The following is an 18360-nucleotide window of genomic DNA, read 5'->3' as shown; positions in this document are numbered from 1 at the left end:
ACAACAGAAAAAAAATTGAAACCGATTATGCATGAAGAAACAGGAAATGGTGGATGCAGACAAATGCCCTCTTGTGTGACTTTGGAGCAAGTCATGCTTGTCCAAAGCCACCTGTGTGGGCTGGCGGCACCTTGGTGCTCAAAACGTGCGTGTTGAAATTACATGCGCTAAGATAACCCATTCCCAGCCTTCCACCTGTGAAGTTGCAGAAGATATTTGAAAGGATCCCAAGTGGCGGTTCTCTGGTGCAGAGAACAGAGGAGGGAGAAGGTGCACAATCCTGATTTCAACCCTCAGCCTCACAAAGCAGCAAGAAAATCGAAAGCACACAACCCTGTCCCCAAACACCGCCCCCCAAGGAGAGCCTGAGCAGTTCCACTCCGTAAACACCGGTTGAAGTCCCACTGTCCCAACTTCACAGTGAGGCCCTGATCACATCACAGGGACAAGGCCAGATGAACAGAGTTTGTCACACAGGTGCCACACCTCCTTTGGTGGCTCTCAGGTCACATGAAGCATTTATTCCAGGGAAAGCCCTGCAGGAAGAAGCTGCAACTTTACACCAGCATCTCAGCACCTGGCCTGGGGGTCTCCCTGCAAATGGTGCTAATTCTCAAGCAGACCCCAAGCCTAGGTTTGCCCTTCAAGACTCTGCCAAAAATATTGACGTCCAGGCAGGTTGATTGAGCTTTTGACAGGGTCTTTTCACCAAGAGCATCATTTGAAAAATGGCAAATGTCCAGGTAGGAATGTGTTCCATTAGTGCATTTCTGACATAAGAAAACTAACACCAACTTGACAAGAATTTGAGAAATTTAATTTCTATTGCTACGAAGCACCAGAATCCTGTTTGAGTGGGTGCTGATGGGTTTATGAGTGTCTCATCGAGTTCAAGTCAGTGTGAGAAATAGCGCCTGAGATTAAGGGGAAGCTGTAATAGGAACTAAGACCCAATTCTCCAGCGACTGAAATTGTATGGCCTTCCACTTTCAGGAAAGATGTTTGCTGGCCTGCTTATGGCAGACGCACTAGTTCCCTGCAGCCACCCAAGATTCTCTCCAAGCTCTAAGTGTGCAAGGAGGAAGTGAGGACTGGTGTCTGAAATACCTCATATCTGGAAAACCAAGGGTGACTACTCCTGTGGGGGGGGGGGGGGCTAGCAAGAGGTCTTGGCCTCAGGCTCACTGTGTTGGTCAGTTCTCTGTTACTGTGACAGAATACTTGAGAAAGTCAACCTAGAGGAGGAAAGATTTATTTTAGCTCATGGTTTCAGAGGCTTCAGTCTATAGTCACTTGACCCTATCTCCTTAGGCCTGTGATGAAGCAGAACACCATGGTGAATGAGCACAGCAAAGGGAACTGCCCATCTCATGACGGCCAGAAAGCCAAAAGAAAGAGGAAGGGTCTAGGACATCTTGCAACCACATAATAATCACCACTACTGAGGGCCAGGGATACCTGCAGCCCCTTCTACCCTCATAGATCTCTTATTATGGCGACTAAGACCACCCTCTTTGTTGATTTGGGGGTTTTCCCCCTAAGCTAGTTGAGCATTTCTGAGCATTATCTACTATTTAGGCTTGAATCAGTCCTGACAAATTCTCTAGGGCTCTCTCTATAAGTATCCTTCACCCAATATCTGCCTGAGTATTTCCTTTTGCTAAGGCTTGGGTGTCTCAGAAACATCCCACAGGTCACCTTGCAGTGGGGCTAAAGGAATGAACAGCTTGGAATGGACAAGTGGAAGGTGCCGAGCAGTTATACTCTAATGTCCCAAAATGCAATGAGATGGGGACCCACTGGTACATAATGGTGGAAGGACTGCTCTGAACTCTACCTGCTGAGTCTGTGGGCCATAGGGAGGCACTGATGGCTTTTGAGCAGAGCGAAGGCATACCATGTTCTGCAAGAGGCAACAGGAGATTTATAGGCACCACGGGCAAATGGAGAAGCGGCCACATGAGAGAGGGATGGGCACCTGGGATGGAGAGGAGGGAGAGCTTTCAGGGGGTGACAGAAGGGAATTTTGGGCAACAATTCATGCCTCTGCTTGAGGTATCATTCTTATAACCCACAGACAAAGAGCAGAGGTAGGTGACACTTAGGGGCAGAATGGGCACCTACAGCACTGAAGGGGTCTGCAAGACATCCACTCAGAATCATCAGTTCAGAGGTGCAAAACCTAACCTCAGCATGGGTGGGCTCCAGAGCCCTCCAGCCCAATCTCTCATTGAGGCCCAAAGACAGGAAGGGACCTACCAGAGACCACTCAGCTCATCAATGCAGGAGGCCCGGATCCTGTCTCTGCTGGAACCTCAACCTTAATGCCCCCCTGGAAATCACCCCAGGAGCTCAGTTAGTCCTGGTCTTGCCCACTCACGGGGAAGTAGGGCCTGTGTCGGGAGGGCCTTGAACAGTAAATAATGGGAAGAGTGAATGGAGAAGGTTCAGTAGCCACAAATCTCTTCAGAATTTTAAAGGGAGCTAGGGAATATTGACACAAATTAAATCCAATAAAACATTCATTTAATTAAACTTTAAATGATCCAAATATTTGCTGTTTGGTTAATATTTGTGTAGCTGACAGGAGTGGAATTACGATGGTTCTGTCAGAACACGCGCATTCTAATTTTGCATGAGTTTTTCCTGCGCGAAGCGAATGTGTTTGTACATACAAATGATGGGGAATGCAATCAGGGAATGTGTGGCAACCAGCTACCCTCACGGGGCAGGCTTCCAGCTCCCACTTGGATCTGTTTGCTTGTTTGTTTTTAACCCCATATTCCAGGCTCCTCCAGAATCTTTTCTAAAACTGTTTGAAAGATATGGTCTGGGGGCCACATGAAGGAGGGGATCGTACACTTCACATGGGTCCCAGAACCCTTGCCCACCCTCCACAAGAACTCCCAGCTACCCAGACCCTCTTCCATCTTGGAAGGCAGTAGTTCTCAGGCCTCAGGGTACCACAGAACCCCCTGGGACGCTCACCCCACCTGCTGAGAGTCTGTAGCAGCTACAGGCAGAGAGGCAGGACCCAAGTGATGGCAGGTGGTTTGGGAACCACACCTGAGAGGTAGGGCTCTAGGGCCCAAGGGAAACCCCGCCTCCTCCAAGGGCCCCTCTCTGTCCTCCCTGTTGGTCCTTCCCTTCTCCTGAGGGAGCTCAAGTACAGAGACAGTATAGGATCCTTTTGAAACTAACCTGACTTCTTCCCAAGCTCCACCTACCCCCTCCCCGGCTGGGTTCCTAGAGAAAGATGCAGCTAAACGCTCCCTCCATTGGACAGCCTAGTCCCAACTGACCACTTCAACAGTCCCTGTAAGAATGTTCTGTGTAAGAAAAATGCATCTCCATGTGTTCACCTCCCGGCTGCCCTCTTGGCTGGCTTCTGGGGGATCAGGGAAACAACTCAGCTGTCCTCTGCTGCCTCTGGTTTCTACTCAAAGACCTCCAGGTAACCCTGTCTGGGGACACTCAGGGCTAAGCTCGGCCCTGCTTATGCTGGTTTGAGCCAGCAGTCTAAAGCCAGGATGCTGCTCCCCACTCAAGCTGGGCCTCCCGTGGCCCCCACCCTGTCCCAGCTGCCACGAGTACCTCTTGAGGCTCAGGGCCCTGGTCTGGAGCCCAGTGTGGTCCTTGAGTGCAGAGGTCCAGAGAACCTCACCACCTAGTTAGTGGGCTCCCCGGAGCCCAAGGGGTTCTGGTTCACAGGTGGGTGGGAAATAAGCTATGGAGGGAGGGTGCAGCATCCTCCTAGAGCCCCCCCCCTTGAACCTCCTCCCTTACCCACCCATAGATCCCTTCTTATTTCCACAATCTTCTGGGACATGAGGAGCATTCCATACCCTTCCAGCTTCCAGAACAAAGCACCTGTCCATCATCCAGTGAGAAATACCTCTCCACTCAAGAACTCTGGGTTCTCTTCCCCAGAGTCGGCAGCATCTGAACAATTTCAGCAAATTCTTTTTCTCCCCGTAAAAAAAAAAAAAAAAATTCTTTTTCTTCCCCCCGTATCTCCAAAGCCTGGGATTTGCTGCAGAGAGGCTGGTACCTTCTCTCTCTTGCCCTGAGCAATAAGCCTCATGATTCAGAGGTGGGAGGGCAGCAAGCAGGACATGATTTAGGAGGGAACTTGAAATGCATCACTGTAATGTTTGTGAAATATTACGCCAGCTGCATCTGCATCCATCACTGGGTGTTTATCTTTCTTCACGTGGCTCCTTCACCGGGAGTCACATTTTTTCCTGTGTGGGATCGCCCCCTCCCCACTGGCCTCTTGGTTCTTCAGCTCCTTTATTCCATTTTCTCTGTCTTTTATCCAATAAGCATCGATGAAGCACCTAGTGGACCTCTTGCTCATCTTTGTGGACCCAGGGCTGGGCCACTAAACATTGGTGGATGAGGGAAGAAGGGCTTTGCTGCTCTAAATCTGACCTTGGGCACCTGCTTTGAGCTCACTATCCTGCAGTGCGGTGGACCTGAAGGCCTGCAGCTGCTCTCTCCTCCCCCACCCCACCCCACCCCCGCTCCCCCACACACTGGCAAGAGAGCTGAGCCCAGATGTGCTACCTGCAGTGGTTCTGCTGCCTGGTCACAGCTCACAAATGTCCCGCTGAGTTACAGAACTCAGCTCCTAACTCTGTGCTTTGTTCCAGGCTTTTTAGAGGACACACCTGTCACGATGGATCACCCATGTCCCAATAGAATAGTAAGAATAAACAGAGCTCTCGGCATTTTGGCCAGCATCCCAGAATATTCACAGACCCCCCAAAACCAGTCTGTCTCCCTCAGCTCATGCCACCTCTGGTTGGTGCGCCAGTCCCCTGGAGTGGGCAGATTTGGAGGAAGAAAGAAGGAGCCAGTCCTCTCAGTGGGCTGTGACTCTCCAGAAGCCTGATCTCATTTTTGCATTTGAACAGCCTGAGTTTGATTAATTTTTCATAAATTGTGAAAATTTTGAAAAGCAAATGATGGCAGGGAAATATTTTAGACCCTTCCCATTTGCCTGAGGAATGATCAATCTTAATGCCATTATCAAATGTGAAATAGCAAGAATTAATAATTTGGTCAGCCTGAAATACATTTCAAAAATTTAAAGGCCACAGTGCATGGTCACAGAACAAAAATCCAAATCCAAGTTTGGCAAATCCTCAGACAGAAACAGACCTTCAAAGGTCAGCCAGTTCATTCCCCAGACTTCAGACAGTGCAACCTTTAAATTGCCCTCAGATGGACGAGCTACCTGTCGGCTCACCCAGCAGACCTTGACTGCCCTTAGCAAGGCTCAGACTTCATTAGGCCAGGGGAGCTCTAAGCGGTGCACCCCACAGCTGGCACCCTGGTCTCTGCAAGATGGCCGTGTAGTCCTGGCTGCTAGAATTATTGGATCCACTCACAAATCCATGGCCCAGATGGTTCCCCTGCACGTTGGCTGGTTCCTGACCTGTTTTGACTCACAGAGCCTTTTTGACATTAGACATGAGTCATGGCTGTTCTTCCAGCAAAAGTGCTCCTCTGTACATTTACTAAGCAGGTTATAAACCATTGTCAGGGGCCTTGCAGCCCCTCTGGGCCACTGCCCCTGGGGAAACCCATGGCCATTCACCTTGGGTTGAGATTCCACACTTTGGGCCTCTACCTAACCATCTTCTCCTTTCCCTTTGCAGAAGTGGTTCAGCTCAGCCTCGCCCCAGAGGACAGAGTCAGTGTGACTACAGTGACGGTGGGACTGAGCACAGTGCTGACCTGTGCTATCCGTGGAGACCTGAGGCCACCAATTGTCTGGAAGCGCAACGGGCTCACCCTAAACTTCCTGGACTTGGAAGACATCAATGTAAGCTGCCTGGCACTTCCACTGAGCTCAAGGGTACTTCCCAAGAAAGTCAGCTGTGTAGCACACCATGTAACCGTGGCAGGCCAGAGGGTTTCTGTTGAATATCCCACGTCGGGTGACTTTCAGACCTATTGTCAGGCTAAAGGTGCCAGAAGAGCTAAGTCCCAGAGATAATAGAATGAGTGGCGGCCATCAGACAGGCAGCCATGCCCAGGTTGAGAAAAGGGTGCACTGACTAGGAGAGGAACAGCAGGTAGGTCAGGAGGCCCCAGGAGCCTACATTAGCAAAGACCTGGAGGAAGCCCTGGAATGGGCTGTGGAGAGCAGTGGACTGTGTGGCCTTTCACATCCCTCAGGTAGATGGGCCATGAGCCAACAGAGAGCAAAATCAAGCAGAAGGCCCTGGAGCAGGAGACAGAAGGTGGCTGGGGGCTTTAGGGGGTGGCTCTAGGCCCAACAGCTTGGTAGGTGTAGACAGCTGGATGTGGGAAAAAGGGTTGTCCCTGTGGAGGGCAGAGGTAAGCCATGGAGCTGGGCTGGCTGGAGGGCAGGTGTCAGGTGAGGAGGTAGAGGGAAACCAGGCCAGGCCAGAGGGACCTTCTTTCTTGGGCAAGGAAATGAGGGTTGATGACTTGAGTGGTACTTTTTGGCATAAGAGAGCAGCTAAGACCACTCAGCTAACTTGGCCAACAGCAGATGCTATGGAACCAGGAAGCTGAGTTGGAGGTCCCAGCCTCACCCATATCGACTTTGTGACTTTGAGTAATTCCTTAACCTACTGATTTTTTGATGAATTAATCTATAAGAAAAGCAGCATTAGCAGTACCGCCCTTTCATTGGACTTGAAGAAGTGGAATAATTCAAGTGTATTTATTGGTCTAGATTTGGCACAAGGACGATGTGACTTCCCAGAAGTTCATGGGAAAGCACAGTGATGTCACCCATGTAGTGAGCTGCCAGGACAGCTGATGGGTGTCGGGTGAAAATAATAGGAATACAATTTTTAGGCAGAAGAGGGGCTGCACTGGTCTCTGGCTCAGAGGAGCACAGCTGGACCACAGTGAGATGCTTGTGGAGAGTCGTTGGTCCCTGCTAAAATCAGTGAGGAGGTGGGGTACGGACTTAGTCAGAGGGAGCCAACCTGAGCTGTGTGGCCCCATGAGCACAGAGAACCAAGGAGTATCCCAAAAGCAGTCTAATTTAGGTTCCTTAGATGAAACACCATCCAGTCATCAACCCTGCCCCATAATGGAGTGAACCTCCCAACCCTAGGGCCATGCGGCATCATGCAGAGACTATAGTCAGCAACCTGCCAGCCACAAGGGATCAGCTAATCCCCATGACCTTGAAGGTCTTTCCAATGCTGAAGTTACTATGTGGGGTCAGACATCCAGCATGAATTATTGCAGGTACCACCAAAGTTGGGCCTGAGACTCTCTAGACCCTGGAGATCATGAGGGAAGCCAATGGAAATAGATCACCCTTCTGTAAAGTCCCTCCTGGTCAGAGCTGGCCAGGGAGTACCTTTTCTCTGCCATTGCCACACTGGGCAGGGTTGTTTTCTGTGATTCCCCACCCATTGGACATGCAGCCATCTCTGGGCACGCTCAACCTAGTGGGTATTGGATAGACAGATGCTGAGTGGGCAGAGTCCTTTGTCTTCTAGGCCTGAGATAACTAGGGCTTATCTGAGACCTTAGCAAGAAAGTTCAGTGTCCTATTTGTAAGAGTGTGCATGTGTGTGTGTGCGTATGTGTGTCTGAGTGTGTGTGCACATTGGGGTGCATGAGTTTGAGTATGCAGAATCTCTAGGTGGGGTGCAGCTTTTAAATGCATTTGGCCAGTAGTAATTGATTCAGTACTAGGACAGGGCCACCTGTGACTGTCAGAGTGTCCGTGTGCAATACTTGGTGCTCTATTTAAAGGCATCAGAAATAAAGGCTGAGGCAAAACTCCTCTTAATGTACTTGCCACAGTTAATTAAATTACTTTGAGTGTTTTTCCCCTCCCTCCAACTTGCCTCCAGCACCGACTCAATTGCATTTCTACTTTTCACAATAAGGTTAGCAATTTGGATAATCGTGGGTACAACCAAAGATTAATGGCCCCTCATTACCTCCCAGGAAACGCTGCTCATGGTTGAGTCAGTAGCCTGCAAATACACAGGAGCCCTGCACTTCTCAGGAATACCCACGTGAGGGTACAGGGCAGTACCTGCCCCGCAGGACTCCTCCTCTGACACATGCAGATGTACCATAAAACACACGCACCACGCACCTCCTCCTGCCTCAAGGAGAGAGGCAGTGCAGCCTGCTATGGAAGGGCACAGGCTCTGGGATCAAAGGAACCTGGGTTTAAATCTCAGCTCTGCCACTTTCTAGATAAGTAACTTAGCAAGATCTCTTGACCTGTCTTATCTTGATTCCCTCATCTGTGAAATGGGGAGAGATAGCTGCGCCTGACTTACAGGATTATAGTGAGGATAAAGGGAGAAGATACATGTAGAGTTTTTAGTATGTAATATTCCATAAACACTATATCACTCTCATTATTACTATTATTACCTCATTAATACTGTTGCTGCTGCTGCTACTGCTGCTGCTGCTGCAAAACAACATTTGCAACACCTTGTAGCCCGAGTCCCCATTAAGCAGCCAGCAGCAACCAAGGAAGCTCCCAGTCAGGCAGATGTGGCCCTTGGTGAAGCCCAGGGATGACAGCAATACCATCTATTAACCTTGATCCATCCAGGGAGAGAGACCAGCCACCTCCAGCAAACCCAGAGCAAATCTGGGGCAGCTGCTGGACTTCTCTGAGCCTCTGAAGAAATGGAGGTCATGGTGTCTCCTGGCTTGGGGAGTCTCAGACTGAGTATGCACGGGAAGCACCCAGCTCAGTGCCTGGAGCCCAGAAGGTATTCATCAGTGGCAGCCCCACTTGGGCCAGTGAAGGAAGTAGCCCTAGGAAGAAATCAGGCTGAAGAGAGCTAGATCCAGGGTCCTCAAGAATCATGGGGTATTTCTGAAGCAAGAATTAATCAAGGAAGCCAGGCACAGTGGCCCACAACTATAATCCCAGCAGCTTGTGAGCCTGAGATAGAAAGATCACAAGTTCAAGGCCAGCCTCAGCAACTTAAAGAGTTCCTAAGCAACTTAGGGAAACCCTATCTTAAAATAAAAAATTAAAAAGGCTGGGAATGTGGCTCAGTGGTTAAGGGTCCCTGGGTTCTATCCCAGGTACAAAAAAAAATTAATCAGGGGCAAACAGTCCAGGAGGGCACCCCTGGTGGAGCAGAGATTCCAGGATTGATGGGACTCCTAGAGTCCATTAGCCTGTGGTATCTCCCAGAAGAGATGAAGTACAATCACCCACGCTGTAATTACTGAGTGCCACACAAACACAGCTTCGAACAGGGGAAGCAGATCAGCCTTCAAAACCCGAGGCAGAGAGATTAGAGAGCACAAAGAGGTGTGGGCCTCCTTTCTTTGTCATTTGTATGAGACATTTTGATTGGCAACAAAATATTAATCACTTTTTCACGACTCCCTTAATGAGACGCTTTCATGGGCAACAAAATATTAATTTGTCTTGTCTTATCTGTTAAGAATTCTGGTAATGAATTCAGTCACAGAGCTATTACAGAATGCCATCCTAATGACACATGTAATTAAACTTTTCTGACTTGCAAACATCAAAGATGCCTTGAGCATCAGAATAATATTTGATCAGAAAGTAAATGGACCCCTCTAGCCCAAAGCAAGTAAGAGCACTCTGCTCACATTCTGCAGTGAGCCACATTGGTGTCAGAAGCACTTAGGAGTCACCTGATCCTGTGCATGCCTGTCCAGATGGTGAAGACTGGGAGACATTCTTTGGACTGATTCACTTCCTAAATGCTGCAGGACCACAGAGCCAAAACACTGTCCCCAGCCTCCAGTGGAACCAGACTTCCATGAATCCCTGTTCTAAGAGTGGTAAAAGGGGCTGTTTTAGCTGGGGCCTCAGAACATGAAAGGCCTAAGTGTTCACATAAAGAGTCGTGGTTGCCAGACACAATGCCTGTAATCCCAGAGGCTTGGGAGGCCAAGTCAGGAGGATCACAAGTTCGAGGACAGCCTGGGCAACTTAGCAAAACCCTGTCTCAAAATTTAAAAAATCAAAAGAGTTGGGGAGTGTGTGTGGGGGGGGGGGGGGTAACTTAATGGTAAACCACCCCTGGATTCAATTCTTAGTACCACCAAAAAAAAAAAGTGGGGGAAGGGTCTTTGTTGTTTGCCTGTGGCCAAAGGGAGCCACAGATTCTTGATCAGAAAATGACATGGTCAAATGTGGGGGCTACAGGTGTACCAAACTTCTTCCAGCATAAGATTAATTACTATAGGAAAGGCAGCGGAATACAACAGACACTAGTATGGCAATATGTAAATCAATGGATGTGTAACTGATGTGATTCTGCAATCTGTGTATGGGGTGAAGGTGGGAGTTCATAACCCACTTGAATCAAAGTGTGAAATATGATATGTCAAGAACTATGTAATGTTTTGAATAACCAACAATAAAAAATTAAAAAAAAAAAAGATTAAATACTGCCTCCAAGAAGGATTCTGAATAATGTGGGACTCAGATCTGAGGGGACCCTGCTGGTGCTCTTGGGTCATCCTTTTCTAACTTCCCCCAAGGCACCCAGGAGTGGAGCAGTGCCCAGGGTTCCCACAGGTAGTCAAGTCTCAGGTCACAGTGTCTTTGCCTTCTTAAGATTGTGGGAAGTCCAGCCTGGATCTGGTGTGCTTTGCCAGGATGCCCGAGCCACCGTGTGGCAGGAGGCTTTCACTTCACCCTGCCCAGCTTGCAGGAGAGAAACCAAAACCAGCACACAGCCTTAGGGACTCACAGAGCAAAGCTCCGAAAGACAGGCGCTCCCAGCAGAGGCAGCGGCCCAGGCCAGCGAGCTGCAGCCTCTCACAATGGCTCTCAGGATTATGACACTTCCTTCTGTTTGCTTGATGAGAAATCAATAGTTTCTGCTCACGTGGCTTGTTTCCCAGAGCTGACAAAGTGCAGTCTATAATTGTTTACTTCCTAGCCAACTGTTGGCTTCTTTATTGAAGCAGCTGGACATGCTTCCACTTGCTTGTGCCCCCCACCACACCTCAGTCCTCAAGGAATCAAGGCCACTGTCCCCCCTCTCCCCAGGACCTAAGCCAGAATGACCAGCAGCAGCACCCCGAGCTCTGCTTATCCTGAGCTTGGGCCAGGCTGCCCTGCAGGAGTGTGTCTGACAAAGCAAGAGGCCTCAGTCCTCAACCCCAGTCATGGAGCCCCCACAAGCCCTCTGTCTGTGGGCACCAGAAGCCAGTGGCCCTGTTGCATTGGCCTGCAGGCCCTTCTCTACTCAAATGTCACAGCCCTATGTCGGGGAGAGACATTTACTGCCAATGACAGGCCCGTGACAGGGAGCTTATCCTCAGGGAGATTCTCTGGACACACACCTATCTTGGGAAACTGGAAGCTGCCTCCTATTGTAGGTATCCAATCAGAAATGGGACCTGCATTGTACTTTCCCAACCCTGAGGCTCCACAGATCTGTGGTAAGGAAGGCCCTGTGGGCCCTGTGGGACATCCCAAGCGTGCATCCCACTTTCTCATCTGGACCAGAGAGCAGAACAATAAATACCTCACTCTTCCCCTACCTGCCTCATCTTCTGCAAGCTCAGAGTCAGGTTTTGTGGCTTCTCCTCCTACCTGGTCCCAGAGTGCCAGGTTCTGCTCTGGTCAGTTCCCAGCATCTCTTCATCCCTGACCACAGATCCACAAGGCACGCAGGGTTGAGAAACTCAGAAGAGTGGATGAGTTGGCCCAGAAGTCTGTAGCCAGCCTACTCACCCCACAGGTGCTATCTGGGTTCCTTGCTCAAGGCTAGCAACACCTAGCGCCCAGACTTACCATGTCTTTACACTGAGGCTGCCTCCGCCTTCTTCCTGCAAAAGTACTGCAGTGCCCAGGCCCATGCCACATGCATCCTCTCAGATGTGGGGTGTGTGGCATTGGGCTCTGGCCTTTGGTCCCACTAAGCAGCACACCTTAAGACCAACACGTGGAATTGTTTGGCCAAGATATTCTCAGGGAGAGGAAACATTTTTCTATAGTATTCTTTATTTAGGGAGGGAAAAAAAGACCTACCACACACTCAGAATATTTCAAATAACTTGAAAGAGCCACTCTGTTTTGTGTGTGTGCCTGTGTGTGTGTGTGTGTGTGTGTTTCCTTCACTGAATCTCGTTGTTTGGGGCTTTCAAACATCAGCAGGCAGAGCACAGTGACAAAAGCAGAAGCACAAAGCCCATTAAGAGAAAGTATCTGTGGCATTGTTTGAAGGGTGTGTTAAAAGGTTCACTTTTCCCCTTGCCTAAATAGTGTAAGAGTGAGAACAAATGATTCTAAGGAAACATATGCTTTCCGCAAGTGCTTCTTTGGAAGTGAGTTATTAAAAAGACCAAAAGAAAATGATTTAGGAGCTCATGACTCATTTAATTTTTATTGTCTTTATATGAACCAGTCATGAATCCATTGTAAAAAGATGAGAGGCGTTTGATTAGCATGGAGAGCTGTTTGCAACTCGATAGACGGTGGTTGTAGGTTCTGCATTAAAATTGTCTCATTAAACGCCTGGGTACATTTTGTTTTAAAATCTTAGAAAACACTATGCTTGGAGCTCTTACAGGCCATGACCATTTCTCTCCACTTGTTTTGAAGACCTGGTTGCATCTAAACCTCCAGTCCTTCTGAGCTTCAGACGAGTTCAAACCAATAGGAGTGTTGTTCATTGTGATCCAGGGGATGGGATCCCAGGTCTGGGGTATACAGGCCTGTGGAACATGGAGGAACAACTTTGCCCCAGGGGACCTCCTCTGGCTTTTGCTTTCTGGATGGCTTCCTCAAGGTCATCTCTTTCCATGTTAGTACTACCTTCAGGACCTGTGTTCAGTGATGACTTCTGGCCCTATGTGTAAGGTGCAGGTTCCTCTGGAAGGTTCTGATTCAGATTTTAGACCCTAAATGCACAACCTGAGCCTCTCTGCCTCCTTCCAGAGGCCCAGCTAGTGGAGGAGGCCGATCAGCACCTATCTTACTCCTCAGAATTGGATCCTACCTCTCCAAGGGGCCCTCTCCCTACTAAGGAAAAGAGCCTGCAGCCCCTGAGCCAAGCCGAGCCACACCCCCTGCCCAGTGCCTCCTTCCCTGCCTCCTGTGCTGCAGTCGTCATCCTTATGCAGCCGCTTTGCACATTTGCCTAAGTGGATCCTTAGCCAAAGAGAAGTTCTTTGAAGTGGCATATTTTCAGAGTTGACGGAGAGTACCAAATATCCCCAAAAAAAGGTTGCACAAATTTATACCCCTTCTAGCAGTGTAGAAGATTTTAAACAACAGGTCAGGAGAAAATTCCTGATTGAAAGGCTTCTTGGTCCCTCAAATAAGCCATAGAAGGAAATTCAATCAAAACCTCACTGAAATGTTTCAAAGGCAGTCAAGAGTTGGCTGTCAGTCATGTGTGTGGTCCAGGTGGGAGCCGAGAGCTGGTACCCTCATAAGCCCTTCTGGCCTGAGAACTCATGATCCAGGCTTCCCTGGGAGGAGGGATGTAGGTGGAAGCAACAGGTTCAAGGGGGTCCAGAACTTGAGTTGACGGCTGCCATGCAGCCTGGCGCCTGGCACTAGGCCATTGGCCAAGAATCCAAAAGCTATACAGGAATTCAAGCCTGCACTTCATCAGAGGGCCCCAATTGCTGCTACCTATACCTCTTGACACTCTGGAGTCCTAACCAGACAAAAGGTCTCTGATCTCTGATCTCTGAGACTGAACGAGCTGACTGCCCAAAACAACATCTTGGTATGAGCCTTCAATTGCAAGGGTCTGGGGCACCTGTGTGCACCTGGATGCACAGGGATGTCCCTACATGTGGAATTTCAGCACCCAAAATTGGAGAGTTTCCATTGACCTCTCAGTGTCAATGACTTGCTAGAAGGACCCATAGAACTAACTCACTGAAACTTGTTATCTTCACTGTTAACCATTTATTATGGAGAAAGAAACAGATTAAAATCAGTCAAGGGAAGAAGCCAATTGGGTGGAGTCCAGGAGGGTCCCTAATATGGACCCTCCATTGTCTTCTCCCAGTGAAGCTGTGGGGCATGTTACTTTCCCAGCATCAGTGTGTGACCAGATCTTGGGGAGCTCAAGCAGGCCTTAGTGTCCAGAGTTGTTTTGTGCTCTTGGGTTGTTGTTATTGTTGTTGTGTTGTGTTGTTTTCTAGAGCTTCATCACACTCTACTGACATGACCTAACTTTAGAAATCTGCAGGATTGATCTTCTATGGCTTCGAAGTTCCCAAGCAAAGACTCCCATGAGACAGGACATTCCAATGGTTTAGAGCACACCACCCAGTAGCTGAGGGCAAAGGCCAGCCATGTCTTTAAATATCATTAATTCTTCACTGTCCTTGCTCTCAGGAGTGTGCTCCAGAGGCAGCACATTCGGCTAACACACCACCATTCAGTCAGCAAATGATAACCAAGCTCCAGTTATGTGGCATGAGACCTGCTGGAGACAACACAGTGACACACAGAGATGAGGTGCTCACAATCATGGGGAGAGCCTGACAACCTAGACCAGCAGTCACCAAGTCAGCCAGGGACACACATGCCCTTAAGTCCTGGAGAAGACTGAAGCTGTCACACAGGGTCTTCTCACATGTCTCTGACCCCCTACTCCTGGGTCTGAGCCTGGAATGAACAGGAAAGGTCCACCCTGAGTTGCTCACACTGCTCACAGTTACTTTCCCCTGGGGGTCCAGATGGCTACCTAGGGAATCACTGCAGGTTTCAAAGACTTTTTTTTTAATGTATGTGGAGGAGTGAACCCAGGGATGTTTAACCACTGAGCCACATCCCCAGCCCTTTTTATTTTTTTATTTTGAGATAGGATCTCACTACATTGCTTAAGGTCTTGCTAAGTTGCTGAGGCTGACCTCAAACTTGTGATCCTCCTGCCTCAGCCTCCTGAGTCACTGGGATTACAGGCATATGCCATCGTACCTGACAACTTCTTTTTTTTTTTTTTAAGAGGACTCTGAGCAAGAGAACTCGGTCTACAGGTCCTTGCAGAGTAGCAAGTGTGTCCTCTGAGGGAATGGAAGGAAATGGGCTGCATAGGAACCCTGGCATCAGTCAGGTGATCAGCTATAGCGAGCCAGGTGGTTAGCATGTGCGGGTACTCACACATGTGCATGCTCATGTTAACTGCATGTGTCCATGTGAATGTGTGTGTGTGCTCACTGATTCGTGCATGTGGTCCCAGCTTGGTCTGGATCGTGGCTACACATGCTCAGGTCAATGCAGGTGTCTCTGAGTACTGGCACTGTGGAGGTGCCACTTATCACTCAGGGTGGGGGTCCACGGTGTTCAGCTGTTTGTGCAGATAAGATGCCCAAGTGCGTGACATTCTAGGGATCAGAATCAAGCCAGTTCAGGAAAGAGGCCCCCTTCACTGCCTCCTCCCCAAAGGTATCCATGGGTGCACCTGGAAAGAGCAGAGTTGGAAAAGCTCTGAAGAAATATCTCTGAGTTGAGTTTTAACTCGTGACATTGACAATATTGTTCACTTTAATTGTAACATCTCTCTGGAGTCCTTGTGTTTAACACTGAGTCACTAAATATTCAGCATTGCTGGCTCATTTTCATATTATTTATACCTAACTCTCATATGTCACTATGACAGCGTCCCCTAGCTCATCTCTGCTTAACTATTGTTTAATACTTAAGTCTCACTTAATTACTTTCTTTAATAGTGGCAGACACTAAGAAAATAACTTTTGAAAAGATGAAAGCCATATCTTTAAGTAAAATTGTCTCCTTCCAAAAAAATAGATGTGCTTCAATACAAAGAATGGTCTAATCTGGCATCTGTTTGTTTCTGGAAGTAACCCTGATTTGCTAATACATTTCTATGTGTCAGAGAAAAAAAGTTATCCATAAAAAGACAATTACAGCGATGCAATCAAGCATTGATAGTAACATTCAGACACATCTCAAAGAACATTTGGAAGAGGAAGAATTGCAGGTTTAGTTTTATATAGCTTCTTATAAATCAATTTTTAAAGTAATTCTCTCACCTCCAATGAAGTAAATTTGATTTCTGTAGCTAGTATTCATATCCAGAAAACAATAAGCACTTTGTTCCATAATTACGTGATGCCTATGGTTTTAGCCCAGAGACATTATTTTCTTTATTACAGAGTGAGGTTCTCCCCAGAGTCTACACCATGGGCTGGTAATACATTCGGTGCTCACAGAAGAGCCATAAGGCAGCCAGCAGCTCCTTATGTCCTCACAGAGCCAACACCCCACCCTCAGCACCTGGCTGATTACCCAAGAGGCAGGCCTCCGCTCCAGAGGAATGGGGACTTGTGCTTGGCAGGCCGGAGAAACAGATGGAGGCCAGGTGCAGTGGCGCATGTCTATTATCTCAGCTGTTTGGGAAGCTGAGGCAGGAGGATTGCAAGTTCAAAGCCACCTTGGGTAACTTCGCAAGACCTTGTCTCAAATAGAAAGTGGGGGGAGATGTAGATCAGTGGTAGAGTGCTTGCCTAGCATGGGCAAGGCCCTGGGTTCCATCACCAGTATGACAAAAATAAAAAAGAAGAAAAGCAGAAGTTAAGGGACTACATTAGAGATGCAGCAAGTCATCCGTGAGGTCCGGGCACTGTGCAAGAGCTTCCCCGTCTCTCTCTACTGCTCTGAGCAGAGCCTTTTCTTCAGTTCATCCCAGCTGCCCTGGCCTGAGGAAGGCAGAAGAACCATGAGTCCCTCTGAGAGCTGCAGGCTGGAAAAGGAGACAGGGCAGGGAGGTGAGGACAAGACCTGAGACCAGTCCTCTGCTTTCCCAACAGCCCCCTTGTTTTGATCCTACATTACTGGGCCATATTTAGATGGATAGGAAGGTAAGAGGTGGGCACCTGGGTTGTCAAAGCAAAGAGCCAGACACAGTCTCTGCAGAAAGCCTAGTTGAGCACCCTACTATCCATTCAACAACTATTTGTTGAGGACCCACTGTGCGCCAGAGGACACAGCAGTGAACACAGAGCCCAAGATTCCCTCTTCCCCCACTGGGCTGGGTTCTAGTCGGGGAGACAGATGGTGAATGAGATAAACACAGAGCACTGAATGCTGAGTGGCAGTGGGTGACATGAAGAGAAATGAAGCAGCAAGGGAGATGGGGATGTTGGGGGAGAGACCAGGTAAAGGTTAAGCACACTTGAAGGAAAGGGAGACAGACAGACAGACAGACAGACAGCCATCAGGGAGGAGAGGGCAGGAAGTGGAAAGTTCCTGAGGGGAGCACATTCTGGCACTCTAGAGCAATGGCTAGGGGAGAGTGGCCAGAGAGGGGCTGGGCAGGTCCTCACTGGCTGTGACCTGAGCCAGGATCTGGACAAGGAAGTACACAATCTGGTATTATTGCTTGGAAAAGAACTTTCTGGTGCTGTACAGGAAGGAGACTCTCAGGGTGCTGGCAGTCGGCAGTGGAGGTAATCAGAGAAATAGACTCAGAAAAATAATTAAATAAAATAATCAAAAATTTTAAAATATATAAATACATGGATATGTACACATACACACAGGATTGAACCTAGGGGTGCTTTAATACTGCCCTACATCCCTAGTCTTTTTTTTTATATACCTTTATTTTATTTACTTATTTTTATGTGGTGCTGAAGATCGAACCCAGGGCCTCCCACATGCTAGGCAAGCGCTGTACCTCTGAGCCACAGCCCCAGCCCCCTAGTCCTTTTTATTATTTATTTTGAGACCAGGTCTTGCTAAGTTGCCACAGCTGGCCTCAAACTTGTTATCCTCCTGCCTCAGCCTCCTGAGTCACTGGGATTACTGGTGTGCACCACCACACCCAGCTCAGAATGTATTTTCAAGGGGAGCCCTGCTAAGTCACCTCTGGGGAATGGGTTTTTATTTTGTCTTCTGCCTTTGAGTAATCCCTTGGGATTAACCAAGGCAATGTACAGCCATCCCTCAGTATCCACAGGGGATTGATTACCCAGGGAATATCAAAATCTCTGAATGCTTGAGTCCTTTGAATAAAATGACATAGTATTTGCATATAGCCTCCACACATCTTCCCACATACTTTAAATCAGCTCTAGATGACTTATACTACCTGGCACAATGTAAATGGTGTATAAATAGCTGTTACACTGTACTCTTTAGGGAATATTGACATGAAATAAAAAACTGCACAGACATCATTTTTTTCTGAATATTTTCCATCCATCCATGGTTGGTGGAATCTACAGATAAGGAACCCACGAAGATGGAGAGTCAACTCTATGTCAAGTTCTGGCTCATAGTAACCTCTTAAAGGCTATGTGTTGGTGCTGACGGGTTATCATTCTCAGGGTGTCTCAGGGGGTACCAGCCTTGGAGCACCAAACCACCTCACCCAGGCTACTTCCAAG

At 48.4% G+C, this 18360-nt stretch overlaps 1 protein-coding gene across 1 annotated transcript in view; it reads left to right on the top strand.

The window, feature by feature from the left end:
* Positions 1-18360, top strand: part of Fstl4 (follistatin like 4) — a 413115-nt gene that overhangs the window by 350179 nt on the left and 44576 nt on the right. Inside the window, exon 7 of the mRNA XM_046467657.2 lies at positions 5667-5833. Within this exon, the coding sequence (XP_046323613.1) occupies positions 5667-5833 (167 nt within the window). The remainder of the gene's footprint in view (positions 1-5666; positions 5834-18360) is intronic.

Source organism: Marmota monax, unplaced genomic scaffold (genome assembly GCF_021218885.2).
Source record: "Marmota monax isolate L192 unplaced genomic scaffold, Marmota_monax_Labrador192_F-V1.1 WCK01_AAM20220418_F8-fsc00199, whole genome shotgun sequence".
Classification (NCBI taxonomy): Eukaryota; Metazoa; Chordata; class Mammalia; order Rodentia; family Sciuridae; genus Marmota; species Marmota monax.
The sequence above is the reverse complement of the archived record's forward strand: the minus strand, read 5'-3'. Positions and strand labels throughout refer to the sequence as shown.